We start from the raw sequence: 21,334 nt of genomic DNA on the forward strand, positions 1-21,334 counted from the left end.
CTCACATTTAATAAAGTTAATTTGGCAAAGGGTCAGCAACAGTCACAAATGTGAAAAACGCCATCAAATGGCTATAATTGAGTACATTACATTATGGCATAATTTGTGTAAATATTTTTGAAATCACTGCTTAGTAGCATTTCCAAAATGTATGAAAAGCATTAAAGCTGAACAACAATCAAATTTTGGTAGAAGAAATGCTGCTACCCATACTGCCATAATACAAGCATATAGAGGAGCATGACTCTAATAAAGGTGCTAATCTGTTGGTCCTGTGTCTGGATATGTCACTCATTGAAAACAGCTGGCACATTATAAAATTAAAATAACAAAAGAAGCTTGCAGTTACTCACTAGATAAAATCCTATATCAAGTGGCAAAACATTTTCAAAGCTATACATTTTTCTCTGAGTAGGACCATCATAATGTTAAACATTTAACAGGCTAACAAAAGCAGAATTAGCATACTTAAAAAAAGTTATGTTATTTGTGTACTGTTTTCACTTTAATTTTATGGTCAAACTTTTGTGGAGTAAAGAATTTTTTTCCAACCACAAATTTAGTTTTAACATCTCAATGAAACAAAACTTACCATTTAAGAATTTTGCAAAGACTTCAAAATGACACAACAGGCATATTTATCTCAACAAAAGCTTTTTATTGGAAGATGTTTGGAAAATAGAAGGCAAAGCCAAAAGCATTCAGCTACATCATTCCAAATGATAGAGAGAGAGACAAATTTACATTACAATTTAAACAATATACAGAGAAAAAAAATACAGTTAAAGTCAGAAAACATGTTTTTTTTTAAAATTTTTTTTAATCTTTATCATGCTTAGATTTTGAAAATTTTCAGGCAGCTTTTAACCTCTTTGCGTTAAGCAAAGTCATAGAGAAGCTCAAAATTGAAGTATTTTATTGTAAATCTAATGAATGAATGCATTCAGACTATCCTATAGCTGCTTTGACTTTCTGTGTATTTAAAATCATGCTGAAATATTCATGTGAACTTGCTTTATATACATTCAAAGCACCATTAAAGTGTTTATGAGAGTAGTTTTTTTTGTCAGGTATACCTATTACAGTATGAATTTTAGGCACAGCCCTTGTATTAAAACACCAACTTTAAAATCTGGGTTTGACGTCTCTTTCGGCTTTTAGCCAGGAGGTGTTCTCATCGGCTTGTGCTCAGTCCCTTCCCCTCCTCCTGCTGCCAGCTGGAAAAAAGAGAACAATAAATATTTGTCAGCCATGTGGATTAGATTGTTGTCGAAGTCTAAAAGATATACTGTGCTGAAGTTTGGCATCCAAACTCTCATCACTGCCCAGATGGAAACATCAAGCACATGGAGCAGGAGTGATGATGATGACTTCCCCTCTTGGGAAGTGTATAGTCTCAGAAACTATACAGATGGATGCTGACTGGATGTGGGTCTCACAAAATGTTGTATAACAGCCACTGAAGCAACACATTTCTGCATAGCTTTTGAGGAGAGCATTGTGGCAGCAAGCATGACAGCAGATGAGCAAAGAGACTGCAGCTGGAATAAAGGAATGTTGATTTTTGGGGAATTGTATTTGCATCTTTCTTGTTGAAAGTTAGATGAGAAGACTGATACCATTACTGTATGCACAAGACACAAATGAAGCTATAGCAGCTGGCTTAACTAAGCACAAACCCGGAAATAACTAGCCTGGGTCTGTACCAGCACCAGTTAATGATTTGTCATCTGTTTAATCTATAAAAAATCGGTATTCTGAAACAGCACGTGGTTTTACAGAAGGCTTTGTGCAGGACTATATTTTCTTGGCATTACAGTGTGATTGCCAGCCATCTCTTCTGTCTGTGTTAAACTAAGCTAATGGGCTGCTGGCCCTCTCAATCCATAAATGAGAGTGTTATCAGTTTTCTTATCAAACTCTCAACAAAGAGTGAGTAGTGTAAGCAGATTTCCCAAAATGTCAAGCTATTCCTGTAGGTACCAAAGTGATTGCAGGGATGTGTTGGCCATATGGTACAGGAAGAGAATGGAGCATAATTGAAGCCAAAGTCTTAAAGTGACAGTCTAAACTATCTCACACTGTGCTGCATTAATTACAATTCCAGGTCTCATTTCTTTCTGTCTTTCTTTCTATTTCTTTTTCCTTCTTCTTCTTCTTTCTTTCTTTATTTTTTACCTATAACTCTTCTGGGATTATTTCCTCTGGAACTGCCTTCTATAAAGGCAAAACAAACACACAAATCACACATTATTTATGAATTCTTTTCCTGCTTTCCACTTCCTAGAGACTTGGAAAAAAAAACTCACTTTGGATTATTTTGGTAAGCCTTGATGTGTCAAGATCGCTCGCTTCAATGGTGGAAACTTCTGAAAGATCGACTCCTGATGGAAAAATGAAAGTATCTTTAAAGTGATGCTAGAATATTTGGCAAAAAATATCAGATAAGTGTAATAACACATAAATTCTAACTAATATTAGATTATTCTGTTATTATATGTTACCTTATATATGTAATCAAAGTAGTTGAATTAGAATACTGCTGTAGATCACATTATACCCTATAGAGTGTGTGAGCTGTATGTAGTTTAGTTCTCATTATACTTTTGAGTTAACAGAACATATTCACATATTAGTTCATTAGATAAATGTGCATCACTCTGTATCCTTGATCTGCTGGGAATGTGTTACACTGTTTTCTTGACATGCTTAATTGTTGAATCATGAAGAGAAGGTTGTAAGCAGGAGACTCTGTGTCTAAAGACAGGGGAGATAGTTAGACCACATTCCACACCCCCACCTTACAGAAAGCAGAGAAACAACTGCCGAGGTCATAACTTAGGCGCTGTAACAGAGAAAAAATGTGATGTTTTGGCTTTTACGACTAGATGGGCGCCACTAGAGACTATAAAAAGCTGAGCAACCCGTCACCATTTTGAGACATGTGCCTGACCCTCTGGTAGCATCTCTCCCGTCCGGACGTTGTAATGCTCTGACTGTTGAATTGTATGGAAATAAATGATTGTTGATTGAGCATTGATACACCGAGTATTGTCCCTCCTTCAGCCCAAAGATTCAAAGAATTGGGAGATTTCAACAACTTGGTGCCGTGTGACCCGGATCTTTGGTGTGCTGAGGAGGTGCAGATTTGACCTTTGGTGAGATCGTGAGGCGAGGTGAACAGAGGACCGGTCCAAAAATAAAAAGGTAAGCACAGCCTGTTGTATTATAAATACCAAATGTGCATATTGGGCTTTCCAAATTAATCTGTTCACTGAGTTACACGTATTTTCACAGTAAATTTGTCGGTGTCTGGTTTTTGGCGCAAGATACTAACAACATAAGTTGAGGCTGAATTCCAGTGTGTTAAATAAACTGCTTCTACCGAGATACTAATAACATACTACGTTGGACTAGTTGCAGCCACTTTACCTTCCACATTTAATTTTGTCTAATACTGGCTTCTGTAGCAATAATACGTTAGAATTTCTTCTGAAGACGCGGCCATTAGTCCAGTACATTGAAGTCAAGGTTTGTTTATTTTGTTTATGGTGTCAGTGACGTCCTGGCTTTTGCCGGCTATGAAATAGAAGTTGATTTAAGGAAAAGCAGATGCTGGCTTCACGGTGCAGTTGAACGCTGGCAACGCGAGAGCGAAACACGTCCGTAGGTTTGGTTTATGATACGGCGTGTTCCGGTGGTGCGGCCGTGAAGTGCAGTAGTGGTTGGTGCTAATTTTAGTACATTGAACAGAGGCTTGACGGTGGTTTGTGGCGTCAGTCGAGTTTTAAGGGCTGCGGTCATAATACAAAGTAAAATTTTAAGTACATAGAGCAAAACCTGGTTTATGATGTCAGGTATAACTTCGGGAATGCAAGCATCACTTTTATGATGCGACTTTGCCCCGTTGTGGCGGTCATAAGCGCAGAGAAAGGGGTATTTTGGTCTATGGTGCAGTGTGCTTTAAGAAGATCTAACAGTTGAGCTCAGAAGTTTCTGTGTAATCTTCCACTGATGAGGAACGCTCTCTGTGTGTCTCACTGATGGTGTAACGCGCTGTGTGTGTAAGGCGCGCTCTGGCTGTGTGTGAGGCGCGCGCTGAGTGTGTTTCTGTGTGTGAAGTCTGAACACAGTGACAGTGACGGTTGATGTGTTTGATTAGGAGGACACTAGAACAAAGACACATTTTAGGATCAAAGGTTGATGTCTAGTGTACCTGTGGAACATTTTGCCTATGGAGTGGCGGCCCTCCTGTTCGTGGACGCGCGGCCAGGACCGGCGGCGTCCGGATGCCGAGGTGGTGACTTGGGGAGGTGAGGGCCCCCGCATAGCTACGGAAATAACACTGGAACGGCCGTGTAATCACGGGTTCACATTTATTCCGGACTAGAACAAGACACATTTTGCGAACAAAGGTTGAGTCTAGATTAGTAAAGAAATAAAAAGGTTGAATTCCTCGTTTCAGTGGTTGAAATTGTTGTGTGCCTGTCCCCTGACGAGTGTGAAATTAAAATAAAGAGGGAATTTGGAGCCACATGGAGATAGACGGGCATAATTGGGTGTATTACTCTGTGGTGTAATAAAAATAAAAAGGAGAGATAGTAAGAGGTGTGCAGTGGAGAATTATGGAGAAGTAGAGAGAGGAATGTGTTGGGAGACTGGCGTACAGTTTACGCTGTCAAGGTAGGCGTGTTGCCTGCTTATCGGTTTAAAAGTGATGAAAATGAAATTAAAATAAATCTCTTAGTGTGTTAATACAGGAAGCTGCGGACCTGGACCAACTGCCCCCACAAGCACAGCGGCCGAAGCAAAATTATAGGTAATGGGAACCACACCCAGCACAAATCAGCAGCTGTGAAAAAGACAGCAGCGAGGAGAGAATTAGAGGAGAAATTAAGAGAAGTTTTAACACATAAAATTGGGGCCAACGGACTTGTGGAGGTTGGGAAGGCGTCCGGAGCATCACAACAAAAAGGTGAAACAAAAACACACACAAGCAGAGAAATCTGAGAGAAAGGCTCCTTTTAAGGTAACGCCTAGTTTGAGAAAAGATAAAATTAACCTGCTTTTATACAAATGCACATACACGCAATGAAGAAACAGCTTACACTCATGAACACGTGAAGATTTTCCAGCAAGGTTAAAGAAAAATTAACATACTTAAATGATGAAGTCTATACATTACTGACAAAGAAACCCTCTGGGTTGCAGGACAACAATTTAACTAAAAAAAAAAAAAAAAAGGGGACACTGGTCTAACCAACCAGGCAAGACGCAACAAATTTAGTGGTTAAAAGATTCAAATTGTGACATGTTTTCTGTTGATTGATTAATAAAAGTGATTACTGAATGAAAGAAAGTTCCTTTTTTGGGCTTTTAAACATGATCTTAAGAATTTTAACATATACCGGTGTTGTCCTGTCAACTTGGTGGGTTAGGAGTTGATTATATCGGGAGACAAAAAACAAAAAAAAAGGGGGAGAGAAGGCTGACACAGGGCCTGGCCCCATTGTCTCCCCTCTGAATAACACAGCCAACACAACAACATTTTCCTGTTCGTTTGTTTTTGTTTTTTGTTTGTTTTTGTTTTGTTTTGTTTTTGTTTTTTCTATACATATTTAATTACAGGCTGCTTTGCCGGCCCTGAAAGCCGAGGCTGACTGGACTCCTGCTCTCCCCCATACGTGACACTGACCAAATGCTGCAACAGCTGGACCCACAACAACGACCTGAGAATGTCAACAGACCTGCAGGAATGTGATCTCATGCAGCCGAGACGGAGAGCACTAAACCTAAGGCCCGTTTCACTACACGGGGGAAAAATTCCCAGACTGCGTCAGCTGACAGAGCTGTGACGAGACGCCCGCCAAGCCCGAATGAAAAGTAAGGCCGAGCGAAAGAATGCTGACCTTGATAACTTTGCATTCACACTGTGCAGGACAGTGATGGACCAACACGGATGATCGGGTGGCGAAAAAGGGCGTGACCGAGACAAGAGGAGTAACTGAGGACAGAAGGCACCTCAGAATGGACAAAAACACAGAAGAAGATGCAGGTTTCACCTGCGGTGAACATCGACACTGAAGAAAGGACTGCCCCAATTGGGGTCAGAACCAGGACGGACTGAATTTTGAGCAGCAGCAGCAGCAATGGTCGCAAACAAACTGAAAAGGAGGGGGGCAGGACCCCAGGGCACGCTTCAGGCCGTGGTTTACCCAGAACACCAGAACAGGAAAGTGATGAACACACACACACACACACACACACACACACACACATCTACATGCACTGACTCAGAATGAAGAGAAACACACACACACACACACACACACACACACACACACACGTCTCCAAACACACAGATTCAGAATGAAGTGAAATACTCACATGAACACGTGCACTCGTTGAGTGAGTGAGAAATGACACACACACACATATACACACACACACACATACATGCACACACACATTGGAATGCTGATTCACTGAGAAGTGATCCACATACACACACACACACACACGGGAATGCTGATTCACTGAGAAGTGATGCACACACATACACATGCACACGCTTGTGCAATGAAGAGTGATCCACACGCACACACACATACACGCTGATGCAATGAAGAATGCTTTGCTTATGCTGATATGCAAAATGCTGCACACAAACATCCCAATGCATAATTTTTATGAGGAGCCATTGATTACCATTAAATACTTAGAATGTGTTATATGTCACCCAGAGGGCATTTATGTAGATTTTAGGAATAAGGTCTAAAAAAGTTTGGTTATGAAAACAATGTCTGTGCGTGATGTCTGTTTATGGCTCAAGGCCTTGACTGAATTCTTTGCTGTGCTTCACACAGCCCTAATGAGGAACAGTGGCACAGAGTGAAAATGATGAATTAATAGTGTAAGTTTTAGGTCGGAGTACGGCATTTTCTGTGATTGAGTTTTAATTCAAGGAGGAACAAAAGGTGTTACGGCACCTGAGGTTCTCATTCCCACACAATATTGTCCCGGCAGGAAGCAAAATGTTCCTGTGAATTTCTGGTTGATTGTTTGGTTTTGTTTAGCGCTAGCTTGATTTTATCAGTGAGCTTTGGCTTGTGTTCTTTCTCGTAAGCGAGAGAGGGATAGTATTAGGCTTGGACATGTCTGCAACGGGCCCTAGTTTGTGTTATTTTAGTAGTATTTTGTTGGTTATGTCTGTTTTCGTTTTTGTTACAGAGCACTGGAGAAAAAACATCTGAGAGGTGTGATCCACCGGTGGTGATATGTTGATATTTTGTGAGTTCATGATTTAACAATCAGCTCTTTAAACAAGGCCTGAAAGATTGAAATTTAAAGCGCTACAAAATATTATTACTGTAAACAGTTGCAAAGTGTGCTTCTCCATGATTGTAATTGGCTTGGGAGAAATTCACTTATAGGGAACACTGATCTAAAAGGATTGCACCGAGTCAATCCGGCCCAAAAAACAACAAGGAATTGTTTTCCTTTAAAATGATGACGTCATCTTGCTGGTGATGGAGGCTCGAATAGGTTGCGCGGGAGACTCCATTATCAGCAACATCTGGTATGAATGTGTATGGAGGTATGCATGTGAATGGACTGTGATGGACTGACGACTAAAAGTTTTGACTGACTTGATACTGAGACAATGACTGCACCCACTTTAGGATTAGTAAATGCCAATAAACAATTCATAAACAATTCACCCAACCGACAAGAGAAGGGTGGATGCTTCGCTTTGTTTTGTTTTGTTTTTTCAGGAGCAGGAGGATAAGAGAGACTGGAGGAGGAGACTCTAGCTTCACATAAGTATGAACTGCAGACTTAACACTGTGGTTGCTGATTTTGAGTTACTGATGTTTGCATTAAGAAAACTGTGCTATATTAGCTGTGTTTTGATTAAGGTATCATGTTATATTATTGGGAATGCCAAATGCTACAGTGGAGAAGACTTTTGATACCACTCATGACTGGAATATGTTATTATTAACCATAGCAGGCCACTGTAAAAAGTCAATTAAATTTTATAGAGGAAAATCGCCAAAATTGAACAATACCTATGAATGACTGGCCACATTCAGAATAGAGATATGCAATAATAAACATTGGTCCACGTGATTTAGGTTCTCACTTGAAATAGTAAGTTATTAGATGTAGAATATAATTGACAGGGACATTTGATAGGATGTGGTACTGAAAAAGAACAAGAGCAAAGTAAATAAAGAAAATATTGTGTTTAGTTTGGATAAATTCAAATTAAAATGTACCATTACACCCAGAGGATCAATATGAAATAAAACATATGCAAAATTTGTAGGAAGTACATGACTGATAACTGTTCTGTCCTGAGCGTTTGTTTCTAGAGCACCCACTTGACCACACCAACAGTTTCTAGCCACCGAGGAGGGGTACTTGCAAAAATAATAAAATAAAAATCTGAGTTTAACAAAACATTTTAAATGTAAATATCAAGATTACCTTTCTTTTTCCATGAAATGTGCTTGTGGGCACGCCAGCCATTTTGAAAAGGTGGGCAAAAAAATTGGCAAGGCCACACCCCCACACATGTGATATAATTTTAAAGGTACTGTTGCCCTCTCTAAGAAACATCAGGAATTAGAGGAGTGGCAAGTAGAGTATGCGAGCTACAAGCAAAAACTAAAATGTGTACTACAGTGTGCAAAAATGAAATACTGGGTCATCAGGGGGACATGAGGGACATTTATAAAACTAAAAGTCCCACTAACCTTAAAGTGCACTTGAAAAGCTCACACAAGAAGGCTAACCTAGCTTACCTAGAAGACCTCATCAGGGGGAGCACACTCCCCCTCCTTGAAGAGCTCACCCACTCAACCCGCATCCCCAGAAAACAGCTAACCCCAGATAAGGCAGCGTGATGTATCCCGAGACAACAGGACTGGGACATCTAAATAAAGGTGTGAAACAATCGCCTTCAAAAGGTTATCAATTCACTTGAACCAAAATTAGGACCACTCGGTGCGGCAAGAGTTAATAGTTATTAGTCTCAACACCCAAGGATAACCAGAAGAGCTTGACTGATATGATGGAACTGGGATTTTGTTACACTTAATTTTTGCAAAACACAAATAAAACTAAATTGAAACTAAGGATTTTCAGAAAATAAAAACTACACTAAACTAGCAAAGAATTGGTAAAAACTAATTACAACTGGTAAAAATTGAAAATCTGGAGTCGAAACTAAATAAAAATAACAACTAATGGAAATGGCGAAAAGTTTAAAACCCTGGTGCAGAGATTGGCAAATCTGACCAGGAAACGTTATAAAATGGATTGTCAGGATAGTCAGCGTTAAAGCCACTTTTGACAGTCCATACTAGGATGGCATTGGACATCTTCGGGGCGGAAGAGGGTTGGTGTGACCAAGGTGTGGTTTGGCTTGTTGTATGTACATTTCAAAATGTTACAGCTCTGGATGGACCAGTTACCAGGGCATGGAAGGATGACAGACTTTATTACATGAGGAGAAGGGACATTTTCGGGATCGAAGATCCTCAGGGATGACAAGGCTGGAGCAACGGTACTCGAGAGAAGAATTTCTGATACTTTCTGAGATATGATGTCACCAACCTTCTCTTTTAATTGTCTAGCTCCAATGAATTGACACATGGGAGTGTGTCAAAAAGGGGGAAGTTGAGTCCGAACATCAAACAATGGTTTTATGAACATCTTATGACGTTATTTCTGTGTTTAATAATTTAGCTATGGTAAAACTTAAGCTTATAATGTGTTAGACTTAGAAAGGGTTCACTAATTTTTGATTTCTTTTACACACACATAGATTATGATTAGAATAAGTCCTGAACATAATATTTTGAACCAAATTTGAATCATTAGAAGAACAATGGATAACAATATTAGATTATCAAGGCTAGGGAGAGAGGTGTTTTGCTTTTCTGTCTCTTGCAGAGAAAGGAACAGACACCAGACGGGGACCCGGAGATGTGAGGACCCTTCACAGCAGGGACAGATGTAGGGACTGCCGAGACAGCAACTGGGGTCAAGTGTCATGACGTTTGGGCTCCTGGAGAAGATGGATCCCACAAACACAGCAATAACCATGAAGGGGTTGGCGAAAACCAGGAACACCAGACCAACGAGGTTCGAGAGGCTCTTGGCAAAAAGGGGGACACGCCGGTGACCCCAAAATACACAGATCTTTGTTTGAAATTGGGGCAGAATGGGAGAGTCATCTGTAACTGCTGTTATGGTTGTAAATCTAACTTTGCTTGCATCTGAACTGCGTGAACACAGAGGTCATCCCACATATGGTCCACCCGTTAAAGGGGGACAGAGGGCCTCAGGATCAAGAAAACTTGGACCTTGCGACCCTGGAGTGCATGTTGTAAGTGATCTCTTTCAGAGATCAAAAGGGGGAATTATTAGATTATTCTGTTATTATATGTTACCTCATATATGTAATCAAAGTAGTTGAATTAGAATACTGCTGTAGATCACATTATACCCTTTAATATAGAGTGTGTGAGCTGTATGTAGTTTAGTTCTCATTATACTTTTGAGTTAACAGAACATATTCACATATTAGATAAATGTGCATCACTCTGTATCCTTGATCTGCTGGGAATGTGTTACACTGTTTTCTTGACATGCTTAATTGTTGAATCATGAAGAGAAGGTTGTAAGCAGGAGACTCTGTGTCTAAAGACAGGGGAGATAGATAGACCACATTCCACACCCCCACCTTACAGAAAGCAGAGAAACAACTGCCGAGGTCATAACTTAGGCGCTGTAACAGAGAAAAAATGTGATGTTTTGGCTTTTACGACTAGCTGGGGGCCACTAGAGACTATAAAAAGCTGAGCAACCCGTCACCATTTTGAGACATGTGCCTGACCCTCTGGTAGCATCTCTCCCGTCCGTAATGCTCCAGATGTAATGCTCTGACTGTTGAATTGTATGGAAATAAATGATTGTTGATTGAGCATTTATACACCGAGTATTGTCCCTCCTTCAGCCCAAAGATTCAAAGAATTGGGAGATTTCAACACTAAATACTGTTTAATAAGATTTAAAGTCTATTATATGTATTTAAAAGTCACCTATGATGTGTGTATAAATTATCTTTATTATATTCTATATTATTTTATTTGTGATAGCTAAATTCAGAGAGCTCTAATCTAATCTAAAATCAAATCTAACAATAATTTATTAATATTATTAATTAATAATCACACAAACAATCCTTATTTTTAAGTTTCCAAAGCATTTCACTGACCTTCCAGATCAATGTTGCTGGTACCAGTGCTGACTGAGTATTGAGGCCCTGGAAACAACAACATTTGTGAGTTCTTAATATCAAGTCATATGATTGTGTTTTACACTTAAGAAATACTTACCAGAGACAACCCTGGTAACCTTTTGGACGGGGTTCTGCCTTTCAATCACCCTGGTAACCTTTTGGACGGGGTTCTGCGTTTCAATCACCCTGGTAACCTTTTGGACGGGGTTCTGCTTTTCAATCACCCTGGTAACCGTTTTTTTGATGGGTTCCCTTTGAATGACCCTTGTCACTTCTTTTACCCCAGGAAGTGTAAAAAAGCAAAGAAGCCATGTTTTACTACACTGAAATCAAGAGTGCACAGCATTGTATACTGATCAACTTCTGTACAGCCAACACATACAAAAAATAGTTTCAGTGAAAAATTTCCATGAAAGAAAAGGCGATTCCTAATCAAAGGATATCTACTAATACAATTGTGTTATAATTTTCTACAGCTTTATGATTTGCTTTAGCACAGCTTTATTTTAAATACATGTGACTATTATGTCAGTGATATCTAAATACTGTGTTTCAAAATTTGTAATTAACTAGCTTTCAGTGCATGACTGCATGTAAACTGACAAGTTTGGCTACATAAAGTGCACTGTGAATTCCTGGTTGGTAATCTCATAAAGATTCCCATAGTTTTTAATGTACACTGTACCCTCCCTGCCCTCACTGTTCACCATCTTGACTACCTTAATGGAAATGGAGTGATACCAAACAATTTATGGCAAGTGGAAAGAAGAAATGTCAATGGATTAATGAATGCTAATCTTAGCTAACTGCCTAATGTTTTTTTTTTCTTCTCAGGCATTGACAGGTATTGTGTGAGTGCCTCAGGATGGGGCATTGAACAGTTAGCAGAATGTGGTAGCTAGATCAGCAGTCATAATCAAATATTACGGTTGTCATTAGATGAGGAATATATTGTTTTTATTTTTTTCCACTGGTCTTTTGAAATTCCTCAGTTTTGTGCTTGCAACAGTTTTATTAAATATAACTGGTCATACTTCACTGATTAGGAATCAAATGATGTTGATATTCTTTAATCACCATTACTATACTTTCCTGAATGACACAAGTGACAGTCCTCTATAATAACAACAGGAAATACAGAGTTATTAATGACAGTGAAACATGCAAACTACTTACTCAAAAATGTAAGGGGAATTTCCTGATATCTGAATCCAGAAATGTACTGTAAAAAAGTAAATACAATTGTTAAAGCATATTAAATGTCTATGCTGCATAATAAAGCATATAATTGCTCAGCTCAGCTGAAAAATATAAATAATTAACAACAATAATGTTCAATCAGAACCATTTTACTAAAATAACCACTAGCATAATCTTCATTGTATGTTCTATTTCTTATACTTTACATGGAATTATAACAATTTTGTTACGACTTAAATAAAGAATAAAAAAACTGCAAACTAGACCCAACCCAACATCTCGGGAACTTTAAAAACAAAAAACAAATTAACCTTAAATTGAATATAAGAGATGAGCTTCGTCAGAACCATCTGGAGTTCCTGGGATCCAATAGGGATTTCTACAAGACAGCACAGGGCGTTGACCGCAATTAGGTATTTACAGTTATCACGTTTCTTGGCAGATTTATAAGACAATAACTGGATGAAAGTTTTACCTTCAGGATACAACAGCTTGTTGACAAAGTGAATGACTCCATTTGTGGCCATCATATCAGCCTCAGGGACTTGAACAGAATTAACCTTCACAGTGTTGTTTGCCTAAGGACAACCATTTCAAACAGTTACAGACAAGAAAACCACAAAGTGTTGGGTGTGAATGAAACCACATACTAAAATATGAAGAATAATCTCTGTCCCACATTAAATATCATTAGCTTACTGGAGTCACTGAGTTTCAAAGTGACTTTTAATCAGACAATATTCATGAACACTACCATATAAAACAGTTTTACTGAATACTTAACTCTTTACGATTAAATTTAAAAAAGAAAAAGAAAAAAAAGGGATTTATCTGAAGTATAAGGTTTAATAGATTAAGATATATAGTTTCCATCTGGATGCACAAAATACCTACAACTACAATTTTAAGGTTGCTGCCCTGGAGGGACTTGAGAAGGTTTGTCACCCCAGGCTCCAAACCACCGCCAATGAAGATACCATTATTGATGTGATACAGAAGGATGGTTCTGAGTGCATTTATGTCCTCTGAAATAAAGCAAAGACACACACATAAGCTATTATTGTATTTTGCATTTCTAACTAGACTTTTACTGCCCAACAAATAAATAGACAAAAATGTCTTGTAAACTTACTCTTCAACACAGCCATGTCTCTTTCACTTAAACCTGCAAAAGCCTTGTCGCTTGGGGCAAACAGAGTAAAGCCTCCCTCCTGTCGAAGCACGTCAGTCAAGCCAGCAGCTTCCATCAGAGACAAAAAGATCCTAAAGAGCAGAGAAGAAAACTGTAACTTGGCTGTTGTAGACGCCTCTAAGGGATGACATATTGCAGCAACAGCACTTTCCCATTCCCATATGTGCCATGTGGATTTAATGTAATGATTGTCAAGATGTGGTTTGAGTATTATACTGGTTTTTAAGACCACAGTCCATTTATATTACCATTGTACTTACTTGAACCCTCCGTTTTCTGTCAGAATCTCGTACATAGTTTTTTCTGCAGGTTTCAACAGAGTCCTCATGAGATGAAGGGCCCCATTGCTTCCTTCTTTACTGCCTCGTATCAGGCAGGAATTCTCGATGCACACAGCCTGCAGATGTGAAACAAGTTGAATAAAAGAGAATAAACTTGAAATCTCAAAGATTTGAAGATTGATTGAGGCTATTGCCTATAACAAGTCTTTAATGGCCTCCAGCTATAACTACTGGGCAAATCTTTAGAGAAGAGTACTCACTGAACGATAGATGAAGACCCGAAGAAGTTTCCCTCCGATGGTCTCCAGCTGCTGGCCATTGTACAGCTGTCCCAGAACAATCTTATTCTTCAAGATGTGGTTCTCCAGGATAATTTTGAGTAAGTCCTGATCCATGGACATTATTTCATCTGCAGAGGAAAGAAACAGTTTTATGATTCTCATTTAAAATTAATTACACCAGGAAAAAAATACATTTACATTTAAAGCACTGGCTTCAAAAAACTGTATTCTTACTACTTTGACTACCATTACCCTAAAGCAGTAACAGACATATTTTGACCAAAGTCGACTCTGTACTCATTGACCTGGCAGTTCTGCAGATAAACCACAAATAGTGTCCTACAAATGACGATAAATGCTCTGTAGGTCCATGTTCACAGACAGACAGAGGGAATGTTTATGGATTGAGCAAGAAATATCATCATCTGTCACAGTTTTCCTGATTTTCTTGGACGTGTCTTATGTCAAGATAGACAATAAATAGATAAATGCACAGAATAAATGTGACAACATTAATTGATAACAGTCACTTTTAGATTTTCTTATTGTGGAATTCTTTACATCCACTGACAAAAGATTATCAATATAAATAAGATACAATTTTTCCCTAGCTGACTACAATTAATTGTTTCTTAAAACATGAGAAGCATAGCGGCTACTTTTTCCACATATGACATTAAGATTTTGCATGAATTCCATGAAGCATTTTTTAAAAATCGACATTGCCACCTGCCGAGTGGATAAGAGAGGAAGTGCAAGCGGTATAATGAGGAGTATATGACTCACCACTAAAGACACTGTTGAATGGAGCCAGTAAAGTGTACTCTGCATCTGATCTCATGCCACTAGAAAGGCCCAGCTCAGACACCATGTCACTGAAGGTTGACTGGGAACTTCCCAACAGTTCCATTACCTGCTTAGCTTAAAGAGGTAAAGGAAATCCTGACGGTTTTAGAATATGAACTATAGAAAAAATATTTACATATTCTTCGATATACATATTGTGTAATAAACAAGGCATGCCTGAATAGGAAGCAAAGAGGTGCTCTAACCTGAGTCTGGAACAAGTGCTTTGTCAATAATGTGGATGACACCATTGGTGGTGACAATGTCCTTCTGACGCACCATTTTAATGCCATTGACTGTCAAGCTTTCGCCATCACAGCCAATTTCAATGTTGTTGCCCTCCAGTGTCTCATAAGAGGTGCCAGCCAGGATACCCTCAGAGCACTGGATTGAGTCCAGGAGGTGGAAAGACAGAAGAGCTGAAACAACAATAAATAAATAAATAAATAAATAACTAAAATATTTGAGTTAATATATGATTTAGTTGTGTAAGTAGATGTTTGTCTGATACACTGGGACATTAATGTTTTTTCCTTTGTTATACCAAAGTCAAGGAGGTTATATCCAAGAAACCTGCATATCCTTTAGATCCCAGTGGTCCTCTAGTGTGGGGAACTGTTCTGATCTGAGCACGGCACAGCAAATATACATGAGGAAATACAGATGAAGTACAACTTTTTACTATCTCTTGGTGCTTAGATTGATAATTACCTTGAAAGCCTTTTAGAAATTCTGAATTCTGATTCTTTAAGAAATCACAATGTATATCTCAACACTTTAAACAACAACAAATATTACTGATAATTATACGAGTATATTTTATGAAGATACATATAGCAGTAAAAAAAAAAGGCCATAAAAATGTCAAATTATGTGTTACATCATATGTTTTCAAACTCACAATTTAATGCTTGGCTTGAAAGAAGAAAGTTTTTTTTTAGTTCAAGTTAGCTTTTAAAGCTAAATAAGCTCCAGATCTATTGTGGCTTCATCTGTTTTGAATTGGAAGAAGCTCAATGCGCAACCATACTCCCAGCAACCACTACATTTCTTTTCCAGTACTTCCATCAGTAAACATCGTTCTGCTTCAATTAACTTAACACTAAAAATAAGCCTTTGAAGAAGTCTGATTTACCTTTGAGGGCCTGCTTGTCACTCTGAATTCTTTCCAGCACATCGATGCCGAGCTGCTCAAAGGCTTCATTGGTCGGGGCAAAAAGAGTGTAATGTCCTGGCTGACCCAGTTTCTCCAAAAGCTCAGAATTTTGAAATAGATCCTAGAAGATTATTTCACCATCAATATTATATTTAGTGAACTTCATTATACTGCAAAGCAGCATACAAAGAAAATATTCACATTATAATTGTATAATAGTAATTGTAAGTGTCTTGTATTACATCAATAAGTCTTTAACAGCAGGGTTTGCAGTTTTAGTTGTTAATCATTTTTCTCCTACCAAAGCTTGTACTCACACTCAGGGTTGTCAAGTCATCGTTAACTTCAATGACATCTTGAATAGTGTTTCCAATAGTACTGATGACGCGGTCGATGACATGCACGACTCCATTTGTGGCGATCTGGTTGGCGTAGATGATCCTGGCGCAGTTCACAGTCACTATCTGTACACGACATCTGTTTCAGTGTAATACCCCTGACAAATGGTTAATGTAACGTTAAAATAACACTGAGTACACACCCCATTGGAGTAATGGTTAATATGGAGATCAAGGTCATTGTACATGGAGGTGACTTTTATTCCATTCTTTAAGTCTTTGGTCAGGAGGCGCTTGTTGACCATATGATAATGAAGAGCGTTGTATAGTTCAATATTGACGTTGCTGACCAGCGCATCCCTCACTGTCTGTTAGATGAAAAAAATTAGTTGTTAAAATCTCAAAGATGGAGATCTTCCAGAGCTTTTTGTTTTGTACTGACTCACCGTATCCAAATTATCCCAAGCCTCATTGCTGGGAGCAAAGAAGGTGAAAGATCCTGGTCCCTCAATCTCAGGTCTTAGCTTGGAAATGTCAGCGTAGTTTTGGGTTGATGAGGCCTTCACTATAGACAAACTGCCATACACGTGGTCAATCGGGGCAACTAAGAAAGAAAAAAAAATCACAATAAGGGTCGAGTGTTGTTTTTGAAAACAGAAATAAGACACAATCTTTGAACTGATCGATTGGAAAAAAACGTGTCAACAATATGCTGTGGCACTTGCTTCTAGTTTATTTGGTCTGATCTCAAAGCTAAAACACAGCTGTTCTACAACTGTTCTACAAAACAGTACAGGCCATACCTGCAGGGCAGCCAAGCATGCCATCCATTTTCATATACCCTGGGCAGCACTCATAAATCACAGTCCTGCAGGAAAAAAACACACACATCAAAAATATGGATTTGCACATATGTTTGAGATACCAGTCATAATAATACATGCAAGAAAGTAATTTTTCTTGCTGCTATGTTTTTAGTTGAATCATCATTCTGTGATTTTCTGTTTTCTTCAGTGTTTCCAGATGTAACCCATTATTCTCTGCATTACCCAAACAGACCATGTGATCCAAAGGCTTTTGCCAAAACCTAATTGTGTTCATGCTAGCATTACAGGAGTAGATTTATATCACCAAGGCCTCCTCTTTTAAGCTACAGGATTAATCTGAACTCTATGTGACATTTATATTAAGATGTCTGTCTTGAAAGTCTGATCAGTAATTATATCTGAGATTACAAAATGTTGGTTAACATAAAAAATGGATTTGATGGACTTAGTTTAGCTAATCTGGACGCCAGCATACACGTTTTTGAAACAGACTTTCATACTGAGAGAATAGTCATTTTGATTTATGTTTTGACACATTTTTATTTGCTGTTGGACACACATATGAAGAGCAGCAGCATGTTCTCCAAAATGCCTGAGATCATAGCCTGAAAAGACCAGTAAAATTCAAAGTGCAGCTGCACAACATAAAAGATGTCTTACATCAGCAGGTTCGACCATGCTGAAGCTATAGGATTATCTCTTCCTGTGGGAAAACTGGTCATTTGAATATATCTACTTTACCGCAAATACCTAATGAGTATTCAACAGTAAAAAGACTCCCAAGATGATGAAAACATCAGAGACATAGCTATGAGGAATAAACAATGCTATATGCACCAAGAGTTGGCAGGGGAGATTATTGAGGTAAACTGCCCAGTTTTAATTGTCAGAAAAAATAAACACTAACAGTAGGAAAACTGCTTCTTTTCCAAGTCATGGCAGTTAGTTTATAGTAACAAGTAGTATTGCTTTTGGCAATGCATATACTGATTCCAAATACAAGAAAAATAAACTAAAGGAAAAAGGATGTTAAAGTACAAAAGTTTAGCAGTTCATTTCTATCAACAGTATTCCTGTGACAAATGCATGTCAAATCTGCCATTAATAGTTTAGAACAGTTTAGGCAAGTTTAGACAATAAAGACTGAATTTACACAAGTTTTATGGCTTTTAAGGGATACATGTGAGAAACATTATACAACATGGTGACAAGATGAATTGCATGTAAGATGATGATTTATAGTCTGGACTTTACTTTACTGTTGCTCTTATCTGATTATTATGTTTCAGCCAACAGACCCATGCTTCTTGGTCTGCATCAGAGTTGCAGGGATTGGGATGAGATCACACGAGCCCCATTGAGGCAGAGTCAGCAAAACCCTCGTAACATTGCTTTCCCACACTGTGGAAATGTGTCTGGCTACGGAATTGGAAACTTTTGATTTATCAGCATCTCTTCAAAAGTACTGTAAGTACTTCATGGACGACACAAAACTTTGTCGTTTTGTATCGTCCATGAAGCGTAATTTCAATTAAACCCACCAAAATTTTTTTAGCCTGGATTCTGAAGGTTTGTTAATATAAAGCTTCTTTAGAGGCGGACCTGCTCTGGCAGAGAATATTCTCTCAGAGGGTGAAGACAAACACTTTGACTGGCTAGATAAAGTTAGGCTGAGCACCAACTGCCATAAATGGAAAAGTTCTATTCAGGTCTCACTGTCTTTGATTATCTTGGTGAGCTAGTTACCCTGAAGTTCTTCAAATGATCACAAAAGGCACTGGTGACATTTTAGCTTAAAACGCACATGTTCTCACCTACAAGCAAAATTTAGATCTGGTAAACAAAATCATTTTGCAGTTTTAATAAAGCACTTCTGAAAGTTATAACTGACATAAATGTTTTGCTCTAATGCTGGAGGACTACTAACATCTGGGGGATTTATGGAAGACAGGGTAGGAGGAATGATGGGAGGAGCAACAGGCTTGGTTGGAGAAGGTAATAAAATTGGATGCAGTTAATGGATCCAGGAGACTTGGCCTCCTCAATCATATAACTCGTACTTTAAAAAAAGAAGAAGCTCAATTTATTTATATTCGACCAGATTATCTAGTTCTCTTCTATGGGAGAAAAGTCTAACTCAAACTGAAGTTGACTTATTTAATTTAGAAGACTTTAACAGGTTTAAATGACTAAATCAGTCAGCTTTAACTGCAGCTTTAGCCCATCCAACTTTTCATTGATTATATAGTTTCTTGTCAGACTTCCGCTAAAACACAATATTTTGACTGTTTTCAACCTTATCATTTGCCGATTTCAGTGAGCAGAGGGTATTCATCATGAAGAACTGAGCCTATTTAGAGTGCAAAGCATGACTCAGTCAAGCGCTGAGGGCAAACTCAGTGTGAGTGTTGTATGTATGTATATGTGTGTGACAGGAAGAAAAAGAGTAAAAGGGTCTGTTAATAGCCACAAACTTGATTCATGTTTAAACTAAAACTGCTGAGATTGCTGGAATAAAACCAATAAAGAGGTTTCTTATAATGGCTGAGCTAAACGCTTTTCCATTCAAGAATACAGTCAACATTTTGCAGCCACATCATATCCTGGAATCAGTGGTTCACCACTGTGGCATCCAACATCAACCGACTGCTCAAGTTATGAGAACCCTAACTTTTAGTTTAGGATCAAACTGGACTGTTTTCTAAAGAAAGAGTTTAAAGGCTGGATCTATAAATGTGTTTTTCATTTTAAGTGGTAATGTAATTCAAAGTAAGATAACAGATGTCTATCTCTGTGGAAACATCCGAGTTTCCATGAAAAATGAGGGCAGGGGGTGATGTGTGTGTGTGTGTGTGTGTGTGTGTGTGTGTGTGTGTGTGTGTGTGTGTGTGTTTGCATGCGCATGTTGGAGGGGGTGGGGTGAGGGAGTGGGAAGAAATGGGAAAAGAAAATAAAGAGAACAGTAAGCCCACATAACTGCTGAGTGAATGTATTTGTTTGAACTGGAGGTACAGTTTTTCCTGTTGGATACACAAAACAAGCACTCACGCTTTCTTTCCACAGATGGACCCTCTGTACCAGTTACGGCAAGTGCTAAAGTATTTCTTCTTGGTTCCCATGACTTGCTGGAGGGCGCAGACATTGGGTCTAAATGAGAATTTATACCAAAAAATGTGATGAAGAATTAGTCAGCAAGTAAAACATCAGTAGGAATCTATGAAATTATTCACGTGTAAAGGATTATTTAACAGCCCAGATGGATAAGACATCAGGCCGTCAAGCATGAATAATTATTTGGCAAATACTACTGCTGCTTTTGAAGCCAGACAGTTAAATATGAATAGTGATAACGACACATGCTGGATTAAACATGTCCTAAGTGAAATGCAAGATTTTAGATACCCTTCAAAAACAATACACAATTAATATTGTTGAAATAGTTGGAACTTATAGAGTTGTACAATATACAAATGTGCAAAAATGATAACAACTGTTCAATGTTCATGCATGCACAAAAAAGAGCAAAACAATATATATAGATGAGCTTACCCTTCTTTTCTGGCTCTGATTCTGCTGTGGGCAACAATTTTGTCATAAGCTGAGGAGTCAGCATTATCAAATGTACAGAGCACAAAAAGTGCACAGGCAACCACAAAAAGGAGCTTCATCCCTGATTCCTTCGCTAGCCCACCCAGACCCAGAGTAGTGGGAGCAGACGGAGAGCAGGAGTTTATATTCCACAAGTCTCACCCACCCTAGGAGGATGGCAATTTTTTTTGTACATGCATGGACCACCCAGCACTTAAAAAAAAACCCCATATGACTTAAAACATACACTGGGCTTTACCATTTATAATCAAGGATTGCAATCTTTTTTTCTATATTAACTGATCAAGGAA

The 21,334-nt window shown here is 38.5% G+C and overlaps 1 protein-coding gene across 3 annotated transcripts; it reads right to left on the reverse strand.

Annotated features, from left to right (window-relative positions):
- Positions 1–637: 637 nt before the first annotated feature.
- Positions 638–21,132, reverse strand: postnb (periostin, osteoblast specific factor b). 3 transcript variants are annotated; one of them, XM_085243957.1, is made up of 21 exons: positions 20,985–21,132; positions 20,484–20,582; positions 17,412–17,476; positions 17,055–17,212; positions 16,812–16,976; positions 16,588–16,734; positions 16,250–16,391; positions 15,321–15,533; positions 15,055–15,189; positions 14,248–14,396; positions 13,967–14,103; positions 13,647–13,777; positions 13,409–13,539; positions 12,990–13,092; positions 12,826–12,893; positions 12,491–12,536; positions 11,412–11,588; positions 11,291–11,338; positions 2,310–2,384; positions 2,179–2,217; positions 638–1,217 (listed from the first exon to the last, which is right to left on the reverse strand). In XM_085243957.1, the coding sequence occupies exons 1-21, from the start codon at positions 21,101–21,103 to the stop codon at positions 1,189–1,191; spliced, it is 2,376 nt and encodes a 791-aa protein (XP_085100083.1). In that variant the 5' UTR covers positions 21,104–21,132; the 3' UTR covers positions 638–1,188. The 3 variants fall into 3 exon arrangements, with proteins under 3 accessions (XP_085100083.1, XP_085100085.1, XP_085100086.1); XM_085243959.1 differs by lacking the exon at positions 2,179–2,217; XM_085243960.1 differs by lacking the exons at positions 2,179–2,217; positions 2,310–2,384.
- Between the last annotated feature and the right edge of the window lie 202 nt (positions 21,133–21,334).

Source organism: Mchenga conophoros, linkage group LG14, assembly GCF_057382185.1.
Source record: "Mchenga conophoros isolate Kocher_MC1m ecotype Shallow Benthic linkage group LG14, M_conophoros_male_GT1.1, whole genome shotgun sequence".
Lineage (NCBI taxonomy): Eukaryota > Metazoa > Chordata > Actinopteri > Cichliformes > Cichlidae > Mchenga > Mchenga conophoros.

Coding starts and splice junctions, on each gene's coding strand:
- postnb (XM_085243957.1), bottom strand. CDS start 21,103: ATGAAGCTCCTTTTTGTGGTTGCCTGTGCACTTTTTGTGCTCTGTACA. Junction 17,213..17,411: donor CATGCTTGGCTGCCCTGCAG/GTATGGCCTGTA, acceptor TTTCTTTCTTAG/TTGCCCCGATTGACCACGTG. Junction 11,589..12,490: donor AATTCCCCTTACATTTTTGA/GTAAGTAGTTTG, acceptor CTGGGGTAAAAG/AAGTGACAAGGGTCATTCAA.